This window comes from Echinops telfairi, unplaced genomic scaffold, assembly GCF_000313985.2.
Source record: "Echinops telfairi isolate 266 unplaced genomic scaffold, ASM31398v2 ScPeMD7_7417;HRSCAF=8455, whole genome shotgun sequence".
Lineage (NCBI taxonomy): Eukaryota > Metazoa > Chordata > Mammalia > Afrosoricida > Tenrecidae > Echinops > Echinops telfairi.
In genome coordinates this window covers 5,779,235-5,801,940 of record NW_022111317.1, presented here as the reverse complement: position 1 = coordinate 5,801,940, position 22,706 = coordinate 5,779,235, and the positions used below count along the sequence as shown (strand labels likewise).

At 49.4% G+C, this 22,706-nt stretch overlaps 1 protein-coding gene across 1 annotated transcript; it reads right to left on the bottom strand.

Moving 5' to 3' along the window:
• Positions 1-585: 585 nt before the first annotated feature.
• On the bottom strand, positions 586-21,695 carry MAJIN (membrane anchored junction protein). Its single transcript, XM_030887548.2, has 10 exons — positions 21,589-21,695; positions 20,813-20,858; positions 10,403-10,478; positions 10,103-10,228; positions 9,117-9,148; positions 8,727-8,821; positions 7,391-7,460; positions 1,958-2,030; positions 1,310-1,427; positions 586-817 (listed from the first exon to the last, which is right to left on the bottom strand). The coding sequence occupies exons 1-10, from the start codon at positions 21,687-21,689 to the stop codon at positions 772-774; spliced, it is 783 nt and encodes a 260-aa protein (XP_030743408.1). The 5' UTR covers positions 21,690-21,695; the 3' UTR covers positions 586-771.
• Positions 21,696-22,706: the final 1,011 nt, after the last annotated feature.

The following is a 22,706-nucleotide window of genomic DNA, read 5'->3' as shown; positions in this document are numbered from 1 at the left end:
AGGGGCTCAGACGTGGCATCCTGTCGCCAAATGGCACCAGGTGGGAACGGTGGCATGGGTGTCTGGTTCATGTCTTTTCAACAACAAATGTACAAAGCCGTTTTTGTCTGAGTTCATGGGTCCCTGGGGCCACACCAGTCTCCTCTATGGGTCCCAGCTGGGCCCCATTACAAGAAGTCAAAGCCCAGGTGTCTTGTTCCAAGCCCAGCCTCCGCCGCCCTCTAGGTAACCTGGTTACCTGGAGAGACAGGTGAAAAGCTGCCCTTTGGGGTCAAAGTGGGTGACGTGGGGGAAGATGGGGCTCCAGATGGTATGTCTCATAAGATCCCTGGGCCTTCCTCTCAGCTCGAGGTTAGGTGTCTCCCCCTCCACACACACACCCAGGAAGACCTGGTGGGGCTTTGGGGCAGACCCTCTGTATCTCGGGGGAAGCTTAGCTCTCTCACACTCTACTGCGTGAAACCCCACTGATAACTCTTCATCCATAATTGACCGTGGCGAGGCTCCTAAGTGCTAGAGACAGGCCAGCACTGGCTCTCGGGCAGTGCCCTTCCTTCTCAGGCGAGGGCCGTTTGGCAAGTGCTGCTCTTTATTCAGTGTTCAAATTGGGAAAAGCAAGTGATGACCAAGGGGCAGGGGTGGGGACAGCCCACAAGAGGACAGCTGTTTGGGTCTCATCCCCCATGGTGGGCTGTTCTAGGGGGAGGGAGGGGGATGGACTAGGGCAGGCTGCGGTGGGTCCACCTGGGTCCACGGCTGCATTCAGAAGGCTCACTGGCTGTCCTTTCGGAAGAAATAGCGGAATGGGAAGAGCGAGCTGTGGATGAGAGTGGAGGATGGGGCCCCATTAGTCCTTCCTCGCCCTCTCGGGCGCTCTGAAGGGAACCAGTCTGCAGCATCAAATTAGACTCGACTCGGGAGGGACAGAGATGCACAGCGGTCCTGGGGGCGCTGAGCTGCAGCCAGAGAGAGCGCGTTACTAAAAGCTCTCAGCCAAAAGGACTCTGAAGACACAACCCAGTGATCCCGAGGGAAGACTGGACAAGGCTCCGCAGCCAAGTCACCTGAAGGCTCACGGGAGAGACAATGGTCGCCTATCCAGCCCACTGGGAAGGGTGGGGTGAGGGGTATAAAATTCCTCAATTAAGGCCCCTGTTGCCACCTTTCATCTGCCGCTTCCCTGGGGCAGGATTTGAATCCCTCTGGGTTCATGTGCTTCCTTCCCTCCGTTCTCTGAGACGGAAGGAGGCAGGCCCACGTGCTAGAGTTGCCAGCCCCCTGTCCACCATAGGAAGGAAGGCCATCCTACCTCAGAAACCCAAAGAAGCCGGTGGGCCCCAGCTCTGGAGGGTCACTAGGGGGAGGCGGGCTGTCCAGCTGTGGCAAGGGAGCTGTCTTCTCTGCCAGGCTGTCTCCCGACTTAGAACCTGCAAGGAAGACACTCAGGGAGCGGGGGATGAGTCGACGGGCTGCTGTGAGCAGCAAGGGCACCAGCAAAGGCAGCCTCCTACCAGGCCATGTCTAAGGCCAGGGGCCCATTTATCCTGGCCATCCCAATCGCACCCCAGATCCGGAAGCTGTGATTCTGAGCTCAGACAACATTCAGTTCGCAGCGAGGAGGTCCGTGAGGTCGCTGCAAAGCTCCAGATGGTGAGGGCTGATACTCTCCACTTGGGGGGTGGTGGTGGTGGAGTGTGTGTGTGTGTGCGTGCGCGCGTGCGCGCGGTTACTGTCCAACTCCCAGCAGGCCTTCCCTGGGTGCCCCACCCAGCCTGGAAGTCAGGCAGGCCCCTCCCACTCTGTCCTGGAAAACTCACCGGGTCCCACCCATGTCACCACCTTTTACCCCCGTGGGCAGCTGGGGGCTCCAGGGCAGGCCCCACACTGGTGCCCTGCCCAGGGCCCGCTTCTGCTGCTGTGCCTCGATGGGCCCTTACTGAGGGCAGGGAGGACCTACCCTGCTCCGGGACATCGGTGCTCTCCAGTGCTGGGGTCTTTGGCCATTCCTGATGGGTTCTTCGTTCCCTGTTCTGATAAAAAGACCAGGGGTCACCTGCACCTTCCCTCCCAGCAGAGGGCGTGACCTGGGCGTCTGCAGGGAGCTCCCCTCACACTAGCACTGGGCCTGGTGTGCTCAGCTCAGGCCTGTTCTCCCTTCCTTCCCAGAGGCCTGACCGGTGCCCCTCCCACACTGGAAGCCTTGAGAGCTAAGAGCTGGGTCTCAGCCACCATTCCAGGTCGCTGAGCGCCAACACCTGCCAAGAGCCCAACACGGAGGTCTCGGCGTCACCCCGAGGAGGGTCACCTGACTCAGTTCACTCGCTTACTCACTGCCACTAAGTCTGTGCCAACTCCTTGCCACCCTATGGGGCAGCACCCAGCTGCCCGTGTGAGTGTCCGGGGCTGTAGAACTTCATGGGCACAGCCAGCCTCACCCTTCGCCTTTGGAGCAGCTGTTGGGTTCGAACTACTGACCTTGCATTCAGCAGCCCTATGTGTGACCTACTGTGTCACCAGAGGGCCTCCCCTGGGGTGACGTGTGAGAGATGGCAAACTGCACTGCAGCTCAAGAACATGCGTGTGGACGCTAAGGAGGACCTTGTGGGTGCAGGCGCAGTTAGTGCAGGAGGCAGCAGGGGCATGTGAGATCTGAATGGGGCTTTGCCATAATGGGGGGTAGGGGCGGCAAGGAGAGGGATCAGCGTGACGGGCACGCCGTGCGAGGCACAGCCCAACGAGGACATGTCCCTGACACAGGCAGCAACACGACTATGGCATAAGCGGTCAGCCCAGCCGCGCGACAGCGCCTGCGTGTGGGGCTTGAGGAGCTAGCTCCCTGTGGACTTTTGAAGGGGACAGCCCACAGCCCGGTTCTTAGCCCAGCCCCCTCTCCAGGGGATGCCCGGATAGTCACAAACACGGGATGTGCACGAGAGGGCTTCAGAGAGCTTGTGGGAAAATGGAATGAAGAACTAGTGGCTCCCCGCCCCACCTTTGGGTGAAGAGCTGGCTAGTGAGGGACCACAGACTGTCAAAGTGGGCCCGGGCGGCAGAGGCCCGGCAGCTCCCAGGAAGGTACTCTTGTCCTAAGCATAAGCTTCAGGCCCAAAGGGCAGACCATTCTGAGATGAGCTTCTCCACAACCCTTTCAAATCAAACCACACGAGCATATTTCTGGAGAAGCGCCCACCTTCCTGGACAGTGGAGTGGTGGGATTCTGGTTTCTAGGTTGAGGGAACGGTTCTTACAAACTTAAAAAGCTGCTTGGGGGCTGCCAGGAGAGGTGCTGGTAGGAGCCTCTCCCGAGAAGATGCAGGGGCACCAGGAGAGGTGCTGGTAGGAGCCTCTCCCGAGAAGACGCAGGGGCACCAGGAGAGGAGAGACCCTATGGCAGAGGTGGAGCTCTCTCTGACCCAGGGGAGCCACCCTCGTAAGACAGCCTAGCTCTCCCAAAACCCTCAGGGACAAGGTCCCAGCCAAAGTCCCAAGGGAGGAACAACTCTCTCGCCTCTGAGATCAGATAGAGTGGACCAGGCAAGAACCCCCCAACACAAGGTTGTCCTCCTCGGGTTCTGGGCCAGCCTGGTCAATCAAAGGTGGCTGCAGAGCCGAGAATGAGAGCGAGCATGCCGATTCTGCTCCTGGCCATGTGTCTGCTCACCCAGCTTTCATCTGAAATCCCAGAGGCCACGGCTTTGCGGCCCTCGGCCCCCCGCGGTCCCTCATCGCCATCAGATTGGCACGGAGGCCTTCTTCAGGCATTCCCAGCACAAGCTCCTAATGTGTTCAGACGGGCATGAGCCACACTGTGATCTGCCCAGGGGGCAGGGAGGGCATGAAGCACTGGACCGTAGCCGTAGCCGCAAACACACTCTTTCCAGCTCACGGCGCTTACACTGAGAGCCACTGTGCTCACGCTCACTCCGGAGCAGCTCTGGGGCTCTGAGTCACGATCAATCAGCATGTTCCTTTAGGATCAGGTTGAAAAGGTAATTATGTTGAGTAAGAAGCTGTGGGCACTGTTCTTGAGGGAGACGATGTGTCAAACTAAGAATAGGACGGAGTGAAGGCGAGGGAGCGGGGAAGCATGCCTGGAAGAGCCGTTCTCCTGGTTGTGTAAGCGCCTTTGTTCTCCGGAGGAGCGTCGTGTACACCGCTTGCACTTTCTCATTTCTTCTCTCGACTTCTCGTGGGCAAAGGCAGGAGCGGGCTGTCCGCCGAGGACAGAAGTCACACCCTGCCCACCGAGGCCATCCATGGTCTAAGTCCCTAAGGGCATGTTCTTGCCCCAACTAGATGGAAACAGCATAGTCTTTTAGAGGGAGGCTCACGTCCCTCCTCTACAAGTCACAAAGTTTCCATCAGGCCTCAGGATCCTCCAGGTCACGCTCATCTGTGTCACGCAGCTGTGCTGCCCTGTCTCGGCAGGATGAGCGGAGCTCCAGGGGCACGGGTTGGTAGTCACAAAACCATCACACCCCTTTTCCTTTGGCCTTAGCGGCTTGAAGGGACGCTGAGATGGTCTGGGAGCCCTCCCCACCCCGTCTGGTCCGGATGAGCTTCTCTGTGGGGCTTTTGTCCCCTTGGCCCCCTGTGCTTCCTGCTATCCCTGCACATGCCAGTCACATCCCTCTCTGTGGGAAAAAGAGCCACACTGCTGGGAGCCTTTAGGGCAGACAGAGCGTGATGCCCCTGTGTGTACATGGACCAAGAGACAGTGATGCGGCGGGCAGAACAAGGACATGTTCTATGCTTTGAAACCTCCCACCATACTTATTCAGGCTGTGTGCTGCATAATTCATCTGAAACGCTGGCTTCTACAGAGAAGACCATGGCATCAGGATTGGAGGACGGCTTCGAGGTGCCGAGGACACTGAGGAGGACTACAGGCACCAGCTGGCGAAGATCAGAAAACGCGGCCTTCAATGTGGACGGCAGCTGAATGCAGAGAAAGCCCAAACCGTCACAAGTGGACTGATGGGACTGTTGCTGTTAGGTGCGTGAGTCGGCTCTGACCCGCAGCACCCCTGTGCACAACCGAATGGCACACGCACGGTCCTGCACCGTCCTCACAGCCGGAGCCCATCGACCCGTCTCACGGAGGGCTTTCCTCTTCTCTGGCCTGTACAGGCCGGCAGCACGGCAAACCGGAAAGACTGACATTGTCAAGTCTTTTCCTCTTCCTGGATCCACAGTCCACGCTCATGGAAGTGGCAGTACATTTGCTGCATAAGAGCTCTTTAAAGTGTGATGGTGCCCGGCTATCAAAAGATATAACCTCTGGGGTCTTAAAGGCTTGAAGGTAAAGAAGCAGCAATTTAGCTCAGAAGCAACAAAGCCCACATGGAAGAAGCAAGCCAGCTTGTGTGATCATGAGATGTTGCCAGGATCGGGTATCAGACATCAAAGAACAAAAACTCAAATCATTGTGAATGAGGTGGGGAGTGTAGATTGGGGACCCAAGACCCATCTGTAGGCAACTGGACATCCCCTTACAGACGGGTCTCAGGGAGGAGATGAGCAAGTCAGGGTGCAGGGTAGCAACAATGAAACACCCAACCTTCCCTATTTCCTAAATGTTTCTTCCCTCCACTATCATGATCCCAATTCTACCTTGCAAGTCTGGCTAGACCAGAGGATGCACACTGGCTCTGGTGTACACTGGTACAGATAGGAACTGGAAACACAGGGAATCCAGAGCGGATGATTCCTTCAGGATCAGCAGTGTGAGTGGCGATACCGAGAGGGTGTAGGGAGGGTGGGGTAAAAAGGGGGAACTGATTACAAAGATCTACATATAACCTCCTCCCTGGGGGACGGACAACAGAAAAGTGGGTGAAGGGAGACGTTGGATAGTATAAAATATGACAAAATAATAGTAATTTATAAATTATCAAGGATTCATGGGGGGTGGGGAGTGGGGAGGGAGGGGAAAAATGAGGAGCTGATACCAAGAGCTTAAGTAGAAAGCAAATGTTTTGAGAACGATGATGGCAACAAATGTAAAAATGTACTTGAAACAATGGATGTATGTATGGATTGTGATGAGTTGTACGAGCCCCCGATAAAATGATTTTAAAAAAAGACCTCTTTATTTTATTTTGTTGTTGTTGTTTTTGGATTTTGTGTGTTTGTTTCAAATCATTATCCATTGTGTCAAGCACATTTGTACATTCCTTGCCATCAAAAAAGATCTCTTCAACGTGATGAAGCAAGGACGTCGCTTGGAGGACTAGCTAAGAGGTCCTGTCAGTGACCTCGTATGCCTGTGAATGTTGGACACTGAGTGGGAAGAGCAAAGAAGAATCCATGCACTTGAAGTGGTGCTGGCAAAGAATACTGAAAGTACCACGGATGGCCCAAAGGACACACATTCCACCAGAGCGTTCCACGGCAGCAGGGCTGGTGAGACTTCGTCTCAAATACTTTGCAAACATCGTCAGGAGACTGGTGCCTGGAGAAGGACATCATGCTTGGTACAGTGAGAGAGGAAGACCCTCGCCCAGACAGGCTGACACGGTGGCGGCAACAATGGGCTCAAACAGAGGAAGGTGTGTGAGGATGAGGCAGGCCTGGGCTGGGGTGCTCATTCTGCTGTGCAGAGGGTCCCTGTGCGCTGAAACCAACTCGATGGTCCCCAGTGACAACCTCGGTACTCAGCATGTGGTAGACGTTCAACAAAAGACTGCTGGTCAATGCTTGTGGCCATGTCTGCTTGACCACCCATCACCTTCATGGTCCTGCAGAGGTGAGGGAGCGGCTTTGGTGGGATCAGAGAGAAGTCAGCACAAAGGAAGGCTCTATATCAGGCATGAGTAACAGCTAACTGCTATTTTGAGAGGAGAGAAAAGGAAAAGAGCACTACTTAAAAGACAGTCTGAAAACGATGCCCTTAAATGGAAGGCTAACGGATACATGGATATCTGGGTGGGGAAAGACCTCATAAATGAGACCAGAGGCTGGGGTGGGGCGTGGTGGGGGTGCTAGCCTGCGACTGCTCCCGCAGTGCCGTTTTCCTTCTTCTCAGCCTCCTGGGCTTCCAGCTGCCCACTTCATCTGCAAAACCAGACAGGGCTGAACTGAGACCGCAGGGTCTGTAGAGGCTCCCAGAGCCTCAATCCAGCACAGACCCACTTTCCCATCTCAGGGTGGAGCGCAAGCAGTAGCTTTGTGAGCCGAGTGGAGAGGAAGAACCTTTCAACAAGAGTGCACAGCCGCTGGGCGCTGGGCTGTGGCAAGGGCACGACAGCCACGGGGTGCTCTGCAACCCGAGACGGAGTCCAGTCGATTCCAGCCGCACTCAAGACTAAGATGTGCTGGTAAGAGGAATCCCAGCTAATGACCCAGCAGCAAAGGCCAAGCGCCTAGAAGCTTCCATGTTGGTGCTTACCCGCCTGCTTTTCATGGGGGTCTTCCTCTTGCTGGGGTATTGGCTGGACATCTCCGCCTTGACCCTAGAGCTGGGGAGAAAAGCCCAGGAATCATTACAGGTCAGAGGCACCACCCCCACATTCACGTGAGCATGGCCCTACTGAAAATTTCAGCAGGCTGGCCACTTCTCGCCCCACGCCTGGCCTGCAGAACACACTCTCTTTGGGTGCTGCTTCACCCACAGTAAAATCTAAGTTTGAGACGTTTAGGGGTCTGAGGGCTGAGGAAGGGGAAAGGCAACTGGCAGCAAGCTTCAGGTTCTGCTTGGTCAAGGAACACAACCCGGAGAAGGGGCAGACATGAGGCCTCAGCTCCGGGGAACATGCAGTCCAACGGAACAGAGCCTTTGCATGCCACCTGGCCCCTAGTCCTCAGGAAGGGGCAGGACTCAGCTGGCACAGCCTGCCCTCTTTGCTCCCTTAGGGTGGTTCTCTGTGACCCTGAGGAGCCTGGGAGAAACCACACCCGGGCCACACCAGCAGCTCTCTCTGGGATACTGCTGCTGGACACGACTGAATTGCCTGACTCCTTCTGTCCCCAATAAGAGCAAAAGGAGGAGGTAAGTAGCTTCCCCTATAGGGACCCCCACTTGCTGGAGATGTGCGTGGCATTTCTCCACAGCGCAGCAAAGGGACTCACTCCTCCTGGACACCCAGGACTGCCTGTTAAGGTGGGATTCTGCAAGCTAGTGAAATAGAATGATATTTACTCTCTCTTTCCAAGGCTCCCCTATACCTCATATACTATTCTGGGGCTTCAGAAGCTTTGTGCCTTCTGCTTGGGCCTTAGGGTGACTCAAAAACTCAACTGCCATCGAGTTCTGCCTCAGAGTGACCCTGTAGGACTAGGTAGAACTAGTCCTGTGGGTTTTGGTAATTCTTTACAGGAGTACAATGGCACATCTTTCTTCCTCAGAGCGACTTGTGGTTTTGAACTGCTGATCTTGCAGGTAGCAGCCCAACTTGTGGCCCCCAGGCCACCGTGGCCCTTTAGGATCCAATCCCACAGTAGGTGCTCATCCAGCCCCATGGACTTCAGCTGCACAGATCTGCCTGCATTTCCTGGGCTTTCCTCCCGAGGAGCCCTGTGTGGCCCAAGAGACCCTGTGCTAAAGTTCTCTTGCCAACATCGCTGTGCTTCCTTTCCAGAGTCCACCCACTGGAACAGGCAGGTGCCGAGGAAGCCCTGGGAGGAAAATGGATGCACCCAGGGGCGGCGAGCAGATGAGCCAGCAGCAATAACTGGCAAAGCCTCACTTGGGGGCCAGAGTCTGCCTCTCTTCCACTCCCACTGACCTTTCCAGCCCCGACGACGGCATCGGGGTCCCGGACACTTCCATGTGGCTTCGTTTCCTCCTCATGGCTCCTGCCCACTTCCTCTCTGCTCCCACCTTGAGAGAAACTAGACACGTGACTCCTTCCCTTGCTCACAGATCCGAAGGGCCGTGTGAAGAGAACCCCCCACCACCCCTTTCAATTGCCCAAAGCAACTTCTAACACCAGCCAAGGCCACTGGTCAGAGAGGCAGTCAGGAATCTGCCCAGGGAGCCGCAGGGTTTCCGAGCCACAACTCTGAAGGGGCCTGGGCTGTGAGCGAAGAGCAGAGGAGGGCCAGACAAAACATTTTGCACATCAGGGCGTGAGATAAAGGCACATTCCATTTGGCGTAGGAAACGGCAAACTCACCAATCCGAGCGCACTGTCGCTTCCGGGTTTACCTACAACAGGGAATCTGAGTGTCTTGACGGGCCGAGACTGCTGGCCACTGCTTCTTTCTCTGAACTGGCCCTGGACGCACTGCCCCTGTGTGTCTCTCTCCCTTAGCCTGGCACCCTCCCTCTGAGAAGGGAGCACCCTCAAGCTCTGGCCCTTGCGTCAGCATGACTGACTCTGACGAAGGGAAGAGGCCCGAGTCTCAGGACCTCTAACGACATCCTGTGGAAACGGGATGAGCCTTGCAACGAAAGTGGGCCTTCAGGCATCAGTGCAAGTGGGCTGGAAAGACATTTCAAACCAGACTGACAGGGTCCCGCTGTTTCTCTACGAGTAAAAAGAGCTAGAACTTGGAGATTAGGAGTCAGGGGGTATCTTAAAGATGCCTCCATTGTGAGTCGCCGAGTCCTCTACAAGGGGACGGAGTATTAGCTGGCACGCAGCTTTCCTAGAGTGATTTCCCAGAGACTTGAAGTCAGACTTCGTATTTCCTCCTGACGGTACTTCCATGGTTCATTCTGGTTGGAACTACTACTTCTCGTCATCACTTTACGGAGCAGGCACACAAAGACTACAGCATGTCCCTAAGGCAGCGGTTCTCAACCTGTGGGTCGCGACCCCTTTGGGGGATTGAACAACCCTTTCACAGGGGTCGCCCGATTCCTAAAAGTAGCAAAATAACAGTTATGACATAGCAACAAAAGTAATTTTATGGTTGGGGGTCACCACAACACGAGGAACTGGATGAAAGGGTCACGGCATCAGGAAGGTTGAGAACCATCGCCCTAAGGTATGTAGTTATTAACTGGCAAAGGCACCAGGATTTGCAAGCAACATGCTGGCTTTGAGCACATGATCTTGACCTCTATGCTGTGAGGTGCTAAGACCCAGTTTGGCTGACGGTCCTGCTGTGTCAACCTCCCCCCTTTTCTCTACCACCCACACTTCCATCGACTTACCAGGTGGTGGGTTCTCATGAAACCATTTCATCTCCACGTAGAGAGTGAAAACAAAAGGGTAAGGGGCCAAGACAAGCTCCCCGTGCTTAAATTTCAGATGGGAAACGCTCTCCCACTGGCTTTTATCTGGGAAGTGGTGCTAAGGCGTGAAAAGAGAAGCCAGTAGCCATCCGCGAGGACTGCTGTAGGGAGCACAGCCTTCCCCTTCCCTGACCGACCTCCCATGGGCCCACTGTCTGCTGCGCCCCGTGCGCCAACAAGGTGAGCGCTAGCTCATTTCCAGTCACGAAGAAAGGATACAGGGAAATATGATGAAGTGTTCTGTAACAAACGGCTGCAGATTGTCCATGTTTCCCAAGACCACACGAATAGAATCCTGGGGGGGGGGCGGAAACATTGAAATAACTTATTGTGCTTGGCTCAAGCAGGGTTCGCAAAGCCTTTTCACTTATATTCCATGAAAACTGAACGAGTGGCTGTTTCTTAGATATTCCTTCTAGGCTTCTGCATAAACGATTTCCTCTACCTGAAATGCCCTTTCCACCCATCTGCACATGTCTAAAGTCCGCCCATCCACTAAGGCAGAGTTTGAAGCCATCTCCTCTGGAATGCGTGCCCCGGTTCTCCATGCCGTAGCAAACCGTGCCTTTACTGCATCCTTGTACATGTTTTATTGTCCTCTCCTCTACAGCCTGAGGGGGGAGGGTGACCATGAATTTCAGCCTAAGACTGATTCCTGTGAAGCAGAGACCATGTGTGTCCCCCTGAGACATTTAAAGCTTATTGTGCCAACCTGGCCGATAACCACGTGGGGTTCATTGAAGTGAGGAGAGATAAATGGCTCAGTGAGCCTCGCCTTTTGAGTTCTCAGGTCTCTTACTTTTTTTTTTTTTTAATAATTTTATTAGGGGCTCATACAACTTTTTTCTATTGTTTTGTTAGGGGCTCATACAACCCTTATCACAATCCATACATACATCAATTGTGTAAAGCACATTTGTATATTCATTGCCCTCATATTTCTCAAAACATTTGCTCTCCACTTAAGCCCCTGGCATCAGCTCCTCATTTCTGCCCCCTCCCTCGCCTGGTCTCTTATTTTCTGATGGACCAAGGTGCAATTGCCTTAGCCAGTTCCCTGCTTCAGCTAGCAAGGCTCACTTCCTGCAAGACATCACCGAAGAGAAGCAGCATGGACCGACCCTGATGCAGCCCTGGGTGCTGGAGCAGCCGTGTGGAGACCCCTGCCAGCACTGAGATGCTTACACACTCACAGATTCGGCTTTCCTCCTGCAGTCGGCGTCATAGTGTGTGTTTTGTGAGATGGAGGAGGACTTTGTGGATTGGTGTCAGGCATATGGGTTAACGTTGGACTTGTGGGCTTGGGCAGCACTGGGTTGGGATGTTTTCTTGATGTGCACTTACCTGTTATATAAAACTCTCTCTTCTACATAAGAGTTTCTGTGGATTTGTTTCTCTAAAGTACCTAGACGAACACATAACCGACTCTGATATTCATCTTCCCTCCCATGGCACTCTACTTCTCTGCTGTGTGGTTATGTTTTGCAATGGCTGCATAGAACTCAAAGACCACACTCAGAATTATAGGATTCGTTAGGGAAGCAACAAGTGACAATTTAGGATGAGGATCAGAAAGCAGGTAGGCAGTCTCTCTTCCTCAGTATGGGACAGCTCTGTCACTGTTCAGCTGTGGAGATGCCTCTCGGTCCTTGAAGACAAGCTCCTCTAGGCCCCCAAGGAGAGGCCCCCTTTCTCAGTCCTCAGTCTTGCCTCTGCTCTGTTTGGGCAAGGGTTTTACATCTCTTGAGTTCTGCTAAGTACTCAGTGCCACCCGACTCCTCCAGACAGCTTCCTGCCCCAAAGCACTCAGCTGTCTCATGCCCTGGGACAACTGCCGCACTGCAGCCACCTTGCTCTGTGGGCCAGGAAGCCTCCCACACTGCCTTGTGCCAGTCTCCAGGTTGTTTCTTGCCGTCTTGTGCCGTCACTGGTGTCACAGCTCTCGTCTCCCGGATCTTGCTGGTTGTCGGCACAGAAACCTGAGTCCAAGGGATATCCTCCACATCCAACTCTTCTTTCTCGGTGGTACTGCGGGCCCTTCCCTTACATCAGGGATGGATCCTTTGATGCCTGCAAGGATGGTGAACCTGAACAATCCCCTCACCATATTTGCTTCAGTAGCAAGCTGTCCAATCCCCTTAATGGGCTTACATGGGCCAATTTGCATAGTCCTGCCCAATCATTTTATTGGAAGTACAGGACCATGCATGGCTAGAAGGGCCATCAGGTCTACATTCTACCGGGAGGAGATTTCCCAGTATATTATAGTTACTTAGTTTAAATCTCTCTTTAAAAAGGTAAACCTGAACTGATTACGTGTTAAGCGATATTCATTGTTGCTGTTAGTTTCCATCAGGCGGACTCCTGGCCGTCCCTTCCTGAGCCAGAGTCACGATCTTGGGATGTTCGAGCCCATTGTTGTGGCCATTGTGTCAATCTGTCTCGTTAGCGATTCCTCTCATTTTCACTGGCCCTCAATTGCAAGAAAAAGGATCTCCTTTTCTAGTAACTAGTCTTTCCTGAAGAAACGGCTGAAGTAAACAATTCAAAATCTCACAAAATCCTTGCTTCAAAGGAACATCCTGCTTGCATTTTCCAAAGACCGATTTGTCTGTTCTTTTGGCAATCCATGGAATAGTCAGTGTTCTTTGCCAAGACCACAGTTTAGATGTATCATTTTCCCCTCGCTTCTTTTCCCACGTATATGAAGTAACTAAAAGGACCATGACTTGGGTCAAGCACACAGTAGGTGTAAAAGTATCATCTTGGGTTTTTTTTAAATCTTTGCTTTCAAAGGAGTTATGTGTCCTTTGATTTCCTGATGGCTGCCATCCGTGGACGCTGATCACGGACCCAAGTAGAATGACATCCCTGACAACTGCAGTCTCTTCCCCTTCATCATGTTGCTTACAGATGCAGGTCCTTCGTGTTCAGGGTGGTCCACACGCGAGAAGGGCTTTATCAGGGGCTGTACCTTACGTAATCTACTGCACAGGTAATTCAACTGGGACACAGCATCAGGACTAGAGGAAAGTTCATTAATAACCTGAGATTTTGGTTTTTTGCTGTTGGTTTTTGTTGTTGTTGTTTTATTTCTTTTATTGTTGTTTTGCTCTGTCTTGTTTTTGTGATTATTGTCTTTGCATGTCTATCTAGATAAGACAGGAGGGATAAACAATCTGGAGAAAACAATGGGATTGATGGTTGGAGGGGGGGAGGAACACGGGAGAGGGGGAGGTGGGGAAAAGGGGGTGCCAACAAACCCAGGGACAAGGGAACAAGTAATCTAAAATCAATGGCGAGGAGGGTGTAGGATGCCTGGTGGGGCTTGATCAAGGGCAATGTAACCTAGAGGAATTACTGAAACCCGAATGAAAGCTGAACATGATATCGGGACAAGAGGAAAGTAAAAGGAAATAGAGGAAAGAACTAAGAGGCAAAGAACATTTATAGAGGTCTAATTCAGGCATGTACATATGTAAATATACTTATCTATAACGACAAAGGAACAGATCTATATGCATATATTTATAGGTTTAGTATTAAGGCAGCAGACACACATTGGGCCTCCACTCAGGTACGCCCTCAATGCAAGAACACTTTGTTCTAATAACCCGGAATTTTGTGATGCTCACCTTCCCAACCCAATTGCTGAAGACAAAATGGGTGCATAAGCAAATGTGATGAAGAAAGCTGATGGTGCCCGGCTATCAAAAGATATAGCACCTGAGGCCTTAAAAGCTTGAAGATAAAAAAGCAGCCATCTAGCTGAGAAGCAACAAAGGCCACATGGAAGAAGCACACCAGCCTGTGTGATCATGAGGTGTGGATGGGATCAGGTATCAGGCATCAAAGACTCCAAACAAACAATCATAAGGATGTGAATGAGGGGGAGGGTGCAGTAGAGACCCAAAGCTAAGGTGACCAGATTTAAAGTGGGACACCATTGGCCTGAGGGGGGGTGTTCTTGATTAAAAATTTGGTCTATATGGACCAAATAGACTGTTCCCTAGCTTGTCGTGCATTCTTGCCAAAAATCAGGACTTTTTAAAAATGCCAAAAATCGGGACGTCTGGTCACCTTACCCAAAGCCCATCTGTAGACAACTGGACATCCCCTCACAGATAGGTCACAAGGAAAAGACCAATGAAACAATGGAACACACAATATTCCTCTAGTTATTTAATGCTTCCCCACCTCCAACTCCCCGCACTACCATGATCCCAATTCTACGTTACAAATCCGGCTAGACCAGAGCATGGACACTGGTACATTTAAGAGCTCACTACACAGGGAATCTAGGATAGATCAACCCCTCAGGACCAATAATGAGAGTAGTGATACCAGGAGGGTAAGGGGAAGGTGGGGGAGAAAGGGAGAACTGACCACAGTGGTCAACATATAACTCCCTTCCAGGGGAACAAACAACAGAAAAGTGAGTGAATGGAGGCAGTGGTCAGTGCAAGACACGGGGGAAATCAAGGGTCCATGAGGGAGGGGAGATGGGGGAAGAGGAGCAAAAGGAGCTGATACCAAGGGCTCAAGTAGAAAGTTAGTTTTGAAAATGATGATGGCATGTATGTACAAATGTGCTTGACACAATGGATAGATATATGGATTGTGATAAGAGCTGTAAGAGGCCCCAATAAAATGATTTTTTTTAAAAAGAAAGTTTACAGAACCCCCCCCCCAAGGGAAAATTTGAAAAATGATGTAATTATGCTTTTGAAATGAAAATTATATAAAATGTGGAAGTTAAAGTTATAAAAATTGCAAACTAAAAAAAATTTAAATGATAAGGAAAATACAGATCAAAATGACAGCTAGATTTCATAAGATATATGAGACCCTTAGAACTAGAAATTTTATTTGAGAAATTTTTAGACTAAATTGGTTCCAGATTTTATTTAGCAGAATACTCATTTCAGCTTTACTTGCTATCATGAGATGGTAAATAACTAAAAGTGACAAAAAATAATAATAACCTGAGATATGCTGATGACACAATCTCACATGTTAAAAATTAACATAACCTGGAGCAATTACTGATGGTCAAAGATGCTTATTTGTCTATACTAATTAAACAATTTGGTATCATAAAAGGACTACTGGATTTCTATGAAAAAAAATTCTGAATTTCAATCTCAGCTTTGTCATTTCACCTCTCTAAGCCTCATTTCCCTCATGTGTGATCTCACAGAAGGCAGACATTGTGTTCCATTTATCTCTGGATTCTCTGCTTAGCACAGCATCTAACTTCTAACTTTAGTAGCTGATATTTATCCAGTAATTACTACGATATTTTTTTTAATTGCAATAAAACATATCTAGTATAACATTTGCCATTCTAACCACATTAAATGTACGACTTAGTGGCTTTAAGGACTGTGTTGTATAACCATTACCACTAACTATTTGCAGAACATGTTTTTATCATCCCAGACACACTGTACCCACTGATCAATAACTTCCCATCTCCTCCCCACAACCTCACTCATCTGTGTCTCTGTGAAATTTGCTATCCTTGATAGTTCAGGTAGTGTGGTCATTATTGGTCCTTCTTGTGTCTTTTTCGTTGACCCTCCACTTTACTAAACACAAGGACAAAGGAAATTATTACATAATTTCACCTATATGAAGTATATGAAATAGACAAATTCATGTATATATATGTGTGTGTATGCATATATATACGTGTTTTTTGCATGTAATGGAACTAGAGATAGTACTGCTAATTCTTGGCTGTAAGCAAAGAATACCAGAAAGATGTTTACTTGTGTTTCATTGACTATGCAAAGGAAACAAATTATGGATAACATTGGGAAGAATGGTAATTGTAGAACACTAACTACACTGTGCTCACTACAACCTGTACATAGCCCAAGAGGCCGTTGTCCAAGCAGTACAAAGGGATACTGCCTGATTTAAAGTGTGTCGGGGGTGTATCCTTTCACCATACTTATCCACTCTTCTATAAGTTAAGCAAATAACTCAAGAAACTGGACTAGATGGAGAGGGATCCAGCATCAGGATTGGAGGAAGGCTCGTGAACGACCTTCCACATGCAGATGGCACCGCCTTGCCTGCTTAAAGAAAAGGCCGAGCAGGTAGTGAAGAAGATCAAAGACTGCAGCCTTCAATGCGATTACACACCAACCTCAAGATTAAATCCTCACAACTGGGCCAGTAACGGACCTCATGGTCAACAGAAAAGGTCCGGGTTGTCAAGGATTTCCTTTTCCCTGGACCCACAGTCAGCTGCAATGGAAGCAGCAATCAGAAATCAAATGCCCCACTGCCTTGGGCACTTTGCTGCAACATACCTTTCCCAAGTGCTAAGCAGCAAAGATGTCACTTTGAAGACTTAGGTGCGCGTGGCTCCCACCGTCTTCTCAATCACGTGCTGCGTACATGACAGCTGGACAATGACTCCGGGAGACTGGACAGGAAGGCGTGGATTTGAATTCTGGTGCTGGAGAAGCATACCGACTACAGCCAGGACTGCCAGAGGAGTGGCTGAGGCTGTGGTAGAAGAGGTACAGCCAGAACGCTCCTTAGAAGTGAGGGTGGCAAAACTGTTCCGTGCATTTTGGACATGTTATCAGGAGGGGCCAGTCCCTGAAAAGGACATCTGTGTTTGGTACAGCAGAGGGTCAGAAAAAAAGGGGAGGACCAACCAGGGGCTCGAGCACCGGAAAGACGGCGAGGACAGACGGTGGTCCATCCTGTAATGCACAGGGTTGTTCTGAACGGGCTCCACTTGACGGCACCCAACAACTGCCAGAAAGTAACTGCCAGAAAGTAACTGCCGGAAAGTAAAGCCACAATGCACTGCCGTCCCGTCAGTTCCAGCCCCCAGACCTAGACCCGACAGGGCGGGGCGCAAGTGGCCGTGGGTTTCTGAGGCTGCCCATCTTGTGGGAGAAGAAAGACGCATCTTTCTCCCTCAGAGCAGCAAGTGGTTTCAAACTGCTAGGGTTGGCAGCCCAATTTGTAGCCCACTATGCCACCAGCCTCCTTCCTGACGACAACAGTACATATATGAATGCTGTGCGTATACCCATATAACATATATACCTAAATGTATTATATACATACAACACAGAGACATCTAACAACTCATCTATCCATTCATCTGTTGGTGGACACTTGGGCTTTGTTGTACCATTTGGTAGTGTGAATAATACTGCTATGATCATCAGTGGACATGTGTCTGTTTGAAGCCTACTTTCAGCTCTTTGGGATATATACTCAGAATGACTAGATCTGAAGAACCACCAAAGCGTTTTCCACAGTGACAGTAGTACTTTATATTCTCATCAGCAATGTAGAAGGGTTCTAATTTCCTTCATTCTCGCCAAACAATTGTGTTTTTATTTTCTTTTTGTAATAGCCATCCTGGTGGAGGTGAAATGGTATCCAATAATGGTTACAATTTGCATTTCCCTACTGACTCATGTTATTGAGCATCTTTTTAAAAAAATCATTTTATTGGGAGCTCATACAACTCATCATAATACATACATACATACATTGTGTCAAGCACATTTGTACATTTGTTGCCATCATCATTCTCAAAACATTTGCTTTCTGCTTGAGTCCTTGGTATCAGCTCATTTTTCCCCCTCCCTCCCCGCTCCCCCCTCCCTCATGGACCCTTGATAATTTATAAATTATTTTGTCATATCTTACCCACTCACTTCACCCACTTTTTTGTTGTCCATCCCCCAGGGAGGAGGTTATATGTAGATCCTTGTGATTGGTTCCCCCTTTCCACCCAACCCTCCCTCCACCCTCCCGGTATCGCCACTCTCACCACTGGTCCTGAAGGGATCATCTGTCCTGGATTCCCTGTGTTTCCAGTTCCTATCTGTACCAGAGTACATCCTCTGGTCTAGCCAGATTTGTAAGGTAAAATTGGGATCATGATATTGGGGGGGGGCATTTAGGAACTAGAGGAAAGGTTGTATGTTCATCGTTGCTACACTGCACCCTGACTGGCTCGTCTCCTCCTCAAGACCATTCTGTAAGGGGAGGTCCAGTTGCCTAACGATGGGTCTTGGGTCCCCAGTCTGCACTCCCTTCATTCACAATGATTTGATTTTTATTGTTCTTTGGTGCTTGATACCTGATCCTTTCGACACCTCATGTTCACAGGCTGGTGTGCTTCTTCCATATGGGCTTTGTTGCTTCTGAGCTAGATGGACGCTTGTTTATCTTCAAGCCTTTAAGACCCCAGACGCTATATCTTTTGATAGCTGGAACCCATCAGTTTTCTTCGCCACATTTGCTTATGCACCCATTTGTCTTCAGCGATCTTATCAGGAAGGTGAGCACACAATGAAATGATTTTTTGTTCTCTGATACCTGATAACCGATCCCTCGGCACCTCATGATCACACAGGCTGGTGTGCTTCTTCCATTAAGCATCTTTTTGATGTGCTTATCAGCCATTTGTTTATGGTCTTCGGAGCAATACCCAAGTGCTTTGCCATTTTAAAAGCTGGGTTATTTGCTTTTCTGTGGTTAAGCTGTCAGAGTTCTTTATACATTTAGGGTACTAATCTCTTATCAAATACATGATGTGAAACTATTTTCTTCCATTCTGAGGGTTATCTCTCTTGACTGTTTTTTTTGATGTATAAAAGTTTCTCATCTTGATGAAGACCAATGTATCCATTTTTCCTTTATTACCTGTGCTTTCTGTATCATACTTCAGAAACCAATGCCTAATCCTGGGCCATAAAGATTTTCATCTAGATTTCTTCTAAGAGTTCTATGTTTTGGCTTTTAATGTCTTTGATCCATTTTGAGTTCATTTTTGGATGCGATGAAAGTTAAGGATACAACTTCATTCTTTTGCAGGTGGAGGCCTAGTTTTGGTGACACCATTTGTTGGAATACTGACTTTCCCCATTGAATGACGTTGGCATTCTTGTCATAAATCAGTTGACCTATGTTTATACAAACTAATTAACACTCATAAAAACCCCATGAGGTTAGGCACTTCTATTATCCCCACCTGACAGGTAAGCAAATTAAGGCAAAAGAAGATTAACTAACTTATTCCAAGTTATGGAACTAGTAATGGTAGTCCCGATATGAATGCTGGCAGTGGGGTGTCAGAGCTTGTATGCCTCTCAGTAATCGTTCTCTAAATGAACGAAAGATGAAAATATCTGCTTCACAACTCTCGAGAGCAGATAAGAAGCACGTGGAAACTTGATGTGATGAATGTACCTCCACCAGCCAATCCCAGTGCCACTGCGTTGGATGCAGCTCATAGCCAAACCCTATGTAGGGTTTCCATGGCTGCAAACTGTTACAGGAGCGGATCATTTTGTCTTTCTCCTGAGGAGCAGCTGGTGGATTTGAACTGGCAACTTCAAGGTTAACAGTCCAACCCAATAGCTACCCAATAATGGCACCAGGGCCCCTTAACTAGCATTTATTTACCATTTATTATAGGGCCGGCACTGTACACATTGATTTTTGAACCACCATCTTTACAACAGGCATGACTTATTAGCCTTATTATTGACAGGTAAGCTAGCAAACTCAGAGGGGGTAAGCACCATGCCCAGTCACACCATGAAAGGCAGAGGTAGAATTTAAACCCAGGTTTGAATCGTTCTAAAGTCGACACCCCTCTCTGCTCTACGATGCTTTTCTCTGCTCAAATTAACTGGCATAAAGTAAAAAGAATATCTATATCCCCTCACAAAATAAGAAGAGTTCCATGGTCCTATATTAAGAGAATTGATATTTAAATGATTCCCCTGAAGTCTTGCAAGAGTCTAATGTATCTCACATTGCTTAGCCAGAGCATCAGAGGTGCCTGCTCTCAAGCCAGGACGGAAATTTTTGGCTTAGCACTTTTGTGTTTTGGTGAATTTCATTGTATTCTGAGTCTTGAAAGTGCGGTAGTACACGTCTTTGTAAATTGCAATGACCCTAAATCCCAGTTGTAGTTTGATGAAGAGCAACTAGTTCAGCACCTCATTGTTCAGACGAGGACATTGAGACTCAAACTGAGAAATGACTTGCCAAAGGTCCCACCCCTAATTAGTGGCTGAGTTCGGAATGGGATCCAGGCCCCTCTCAGGCCTCTAACTCCTGGACCGGTGCTTTTGCCAACTTACCAAGCTGTCCAACCGCCCTGTCTTTTTTTCCATATGAGAATGGAAAATCAGAGGAGATGATTCGAAAAGGAATGAAAATGAGGTAGGAATCGAATAACGGCAACTGTTTCCAATTAAAATACAGAGCCAGCAGCCTGGTCTGTGTGTTTACAGTGAAGTTTCCTGGACATCAAGTACCAGGCGGTGGTGGGGACGGTAAGGTTTCCCAGAGCCGAGCAAGGCCCAGCCCTCCGGACGCAATCTCTCTGCCAGTGGCCACAAAACAGAGCTGCCGATGGCTGAGAACTCTGGCGGAGCCCAAAGGTGCTGACAAGTCAACTCAGAGGACAGAGGAAGGTTACTGGCTTTCCAGGTCCCCGGGAAAAAAGTAGTTGCTTTGCAGAGAAAACAGGGTAGGGAAAACCCAAGTTGTAACTCAGTTAGCAGGAAAGCATTAAAACCCAGACCAGGAAACATCCTCCCAGCAAGTGTCTGCTTCTTTCCCTACCTCCAGCTGCCGGATGACAACTTCCTTATTTTCGATCTCTTCTCGCCTAGAAGGGAAAAAGGCAAAAGTGAAGTAAGCCAAGACGGGGAAACTCTAAAGATAGGGGAAACTCTAAAGATAGTAGAATCAGGGAAACTCTAAAGATAGTAGATTCTCGCAGAGCAGGACTGAGCCAAGGCAAGATGACATAAACAATGAGGGCTGTGTGCTAACCAAGTGCTCCCAGGGAAGGAGTCGCACCTTTGCGATGTGGTCTAAGCCTGAATACAAGGACCTATCAAATATTTTCTCCATTAATCTGTCAAGAACTGAAATTCCCAATCTGAAAGCTAATACCTTGTTAGGCCAGTTGTACACTCTTGACTCACAACAAATTGGGTGCAGAAACGAATGATTAATAAGAATTGCAAAAGGGGAAAATGATGCCAATCTTCTCTTTTTTTGGGAAACATATTTATTGTATACAAAAAAAGGCGTTTGTTATAATTCAGTGCATTTTAAAATGAATGTATTTTCACCTTTTAATTTTTTTATGCTCCATAACGATGGCGAAAACCCCCATAACCAATGACTTTCAAAGTTCAAAGGGGTCCCCAAGACCAGGAAAAACTGAGAAGTACTCTCTACTGATGTGCTGTCCCTAGTTTAGAAACTTCTGTGGCTAATAAATATACTAAACCCAAGATACCTGGGGCAATGCGCCCTGCAATGAGCAATGGCCTACAGCAGTGCACTAACCTCTGCTTGCAGGGCTACGCCCCCAACTTCAAAATTACCTTATGCTGTTGCCATATCTGATTTTGAATTTGTACACATTGAGTCCTGTATGAAGAAACCTCGTCTCTGGGAACGGGTAGGTGAAGGGTTTTAAACTCATTGCTTCTCAACGATAGCCTGGATAAAGTAGATAGAGAAGAGAATTACTGAGAAGGTCAAGGACAGCGGGCCTGTTCTATCTGTAGAGCTCTTCACCAGAGGAACAGCCAACACTCAGCACCACTCTCTGTCCCAGGCTCAGTCTGCTATCAATTACCTGGACCATACGTCTACCTGCACAGGGAGGGTGCAGGGTGTGTGCAGAAGACCCCGAGCTTGAAGTGATGGATTCAAATTCTGTTGTTTACCTTATGACCTTGGGCATATCACTTCTCTGAGCATCTCACTGCCCTGATGACTTACAGGATCCTTGTTGTTAGTTCGGACTCACAGCAGCCCTGTGCACAACAGAACAAAACACTGGCCGGTCCTGCACCGTCCTCACAACTCGTCCTACGCTTGAACTCATTGTTGCAGTCCTTGTGCCAATCAATCTTGGTAAGGGCCTTCCTTTCGCTGTCCATCTACTTTACCAAAAATGATGTCCTCCAGGGACTGGTCCCTCCTGACATGTCCAAAGTATGTGAGGCAAAGCCTCACCATTCTTGTCTTTAAGGTGCACTCTGGCCATCCTTCTTCCAAGACGGCTTAGTTTCGGTCCTTGGGAAGATTAACTAGATCTTCCAGATCTCTCTTGACCCATGTTCCTCCCTACCTCTATTTTCCCTAGATCCTCCTGGGCGGGGGTGGTGGTGGGGGGTTTCAAGACAAATCAAGAGGCAATCCAAAAGATGCACCAGTGAAGAGCACAATCAGAATGGCTTCTGCTGCTGATTCTCGATGAAGCGACGAGACTTGCCAAACCTCATCCCCAGCCAAGGCGGCCGATGCTTTCCAGTGGTGCCTCAGCCTTCCAACCTCTCAACTTCTTCCCCTCCACCACTTGTGAGGCTACCTGTGCCCCAGAGGTGACTACGGCCCTTAGCACTTACTAATTTTACCTGTCCTAATTCAGAATCTCTGCCCACTTACCTTCCAGGGGACTCGGGTGACAGATGTTTTATCCAAGAGTAAGTAA

Bases quoted from the DNA above. Each gene is read 5' to 3' on its own strand.
- MAJIN (XM_030887548.2), bottom strand. From the start codon at position 21,689: ATGAGTTTAAAACCCTTCACCTACCCGTTCCCAGAGACGAGGTTTCTT. The intron at 10,229-10,402 runs GTATCCTTTCTT...ACCACTTCCCAG, and splicing joins ACACTTCATCATATTTCCCT to ATAAAAGCCAGTGGGAGAGC. The intron at 2,031-7,390 runs GTAAGCACCAAC...TCTTTTTATCAG, and splicing joins CCCCCATGAAAAGCAGGCGG to AACAGGGAACGAAGAACCCA.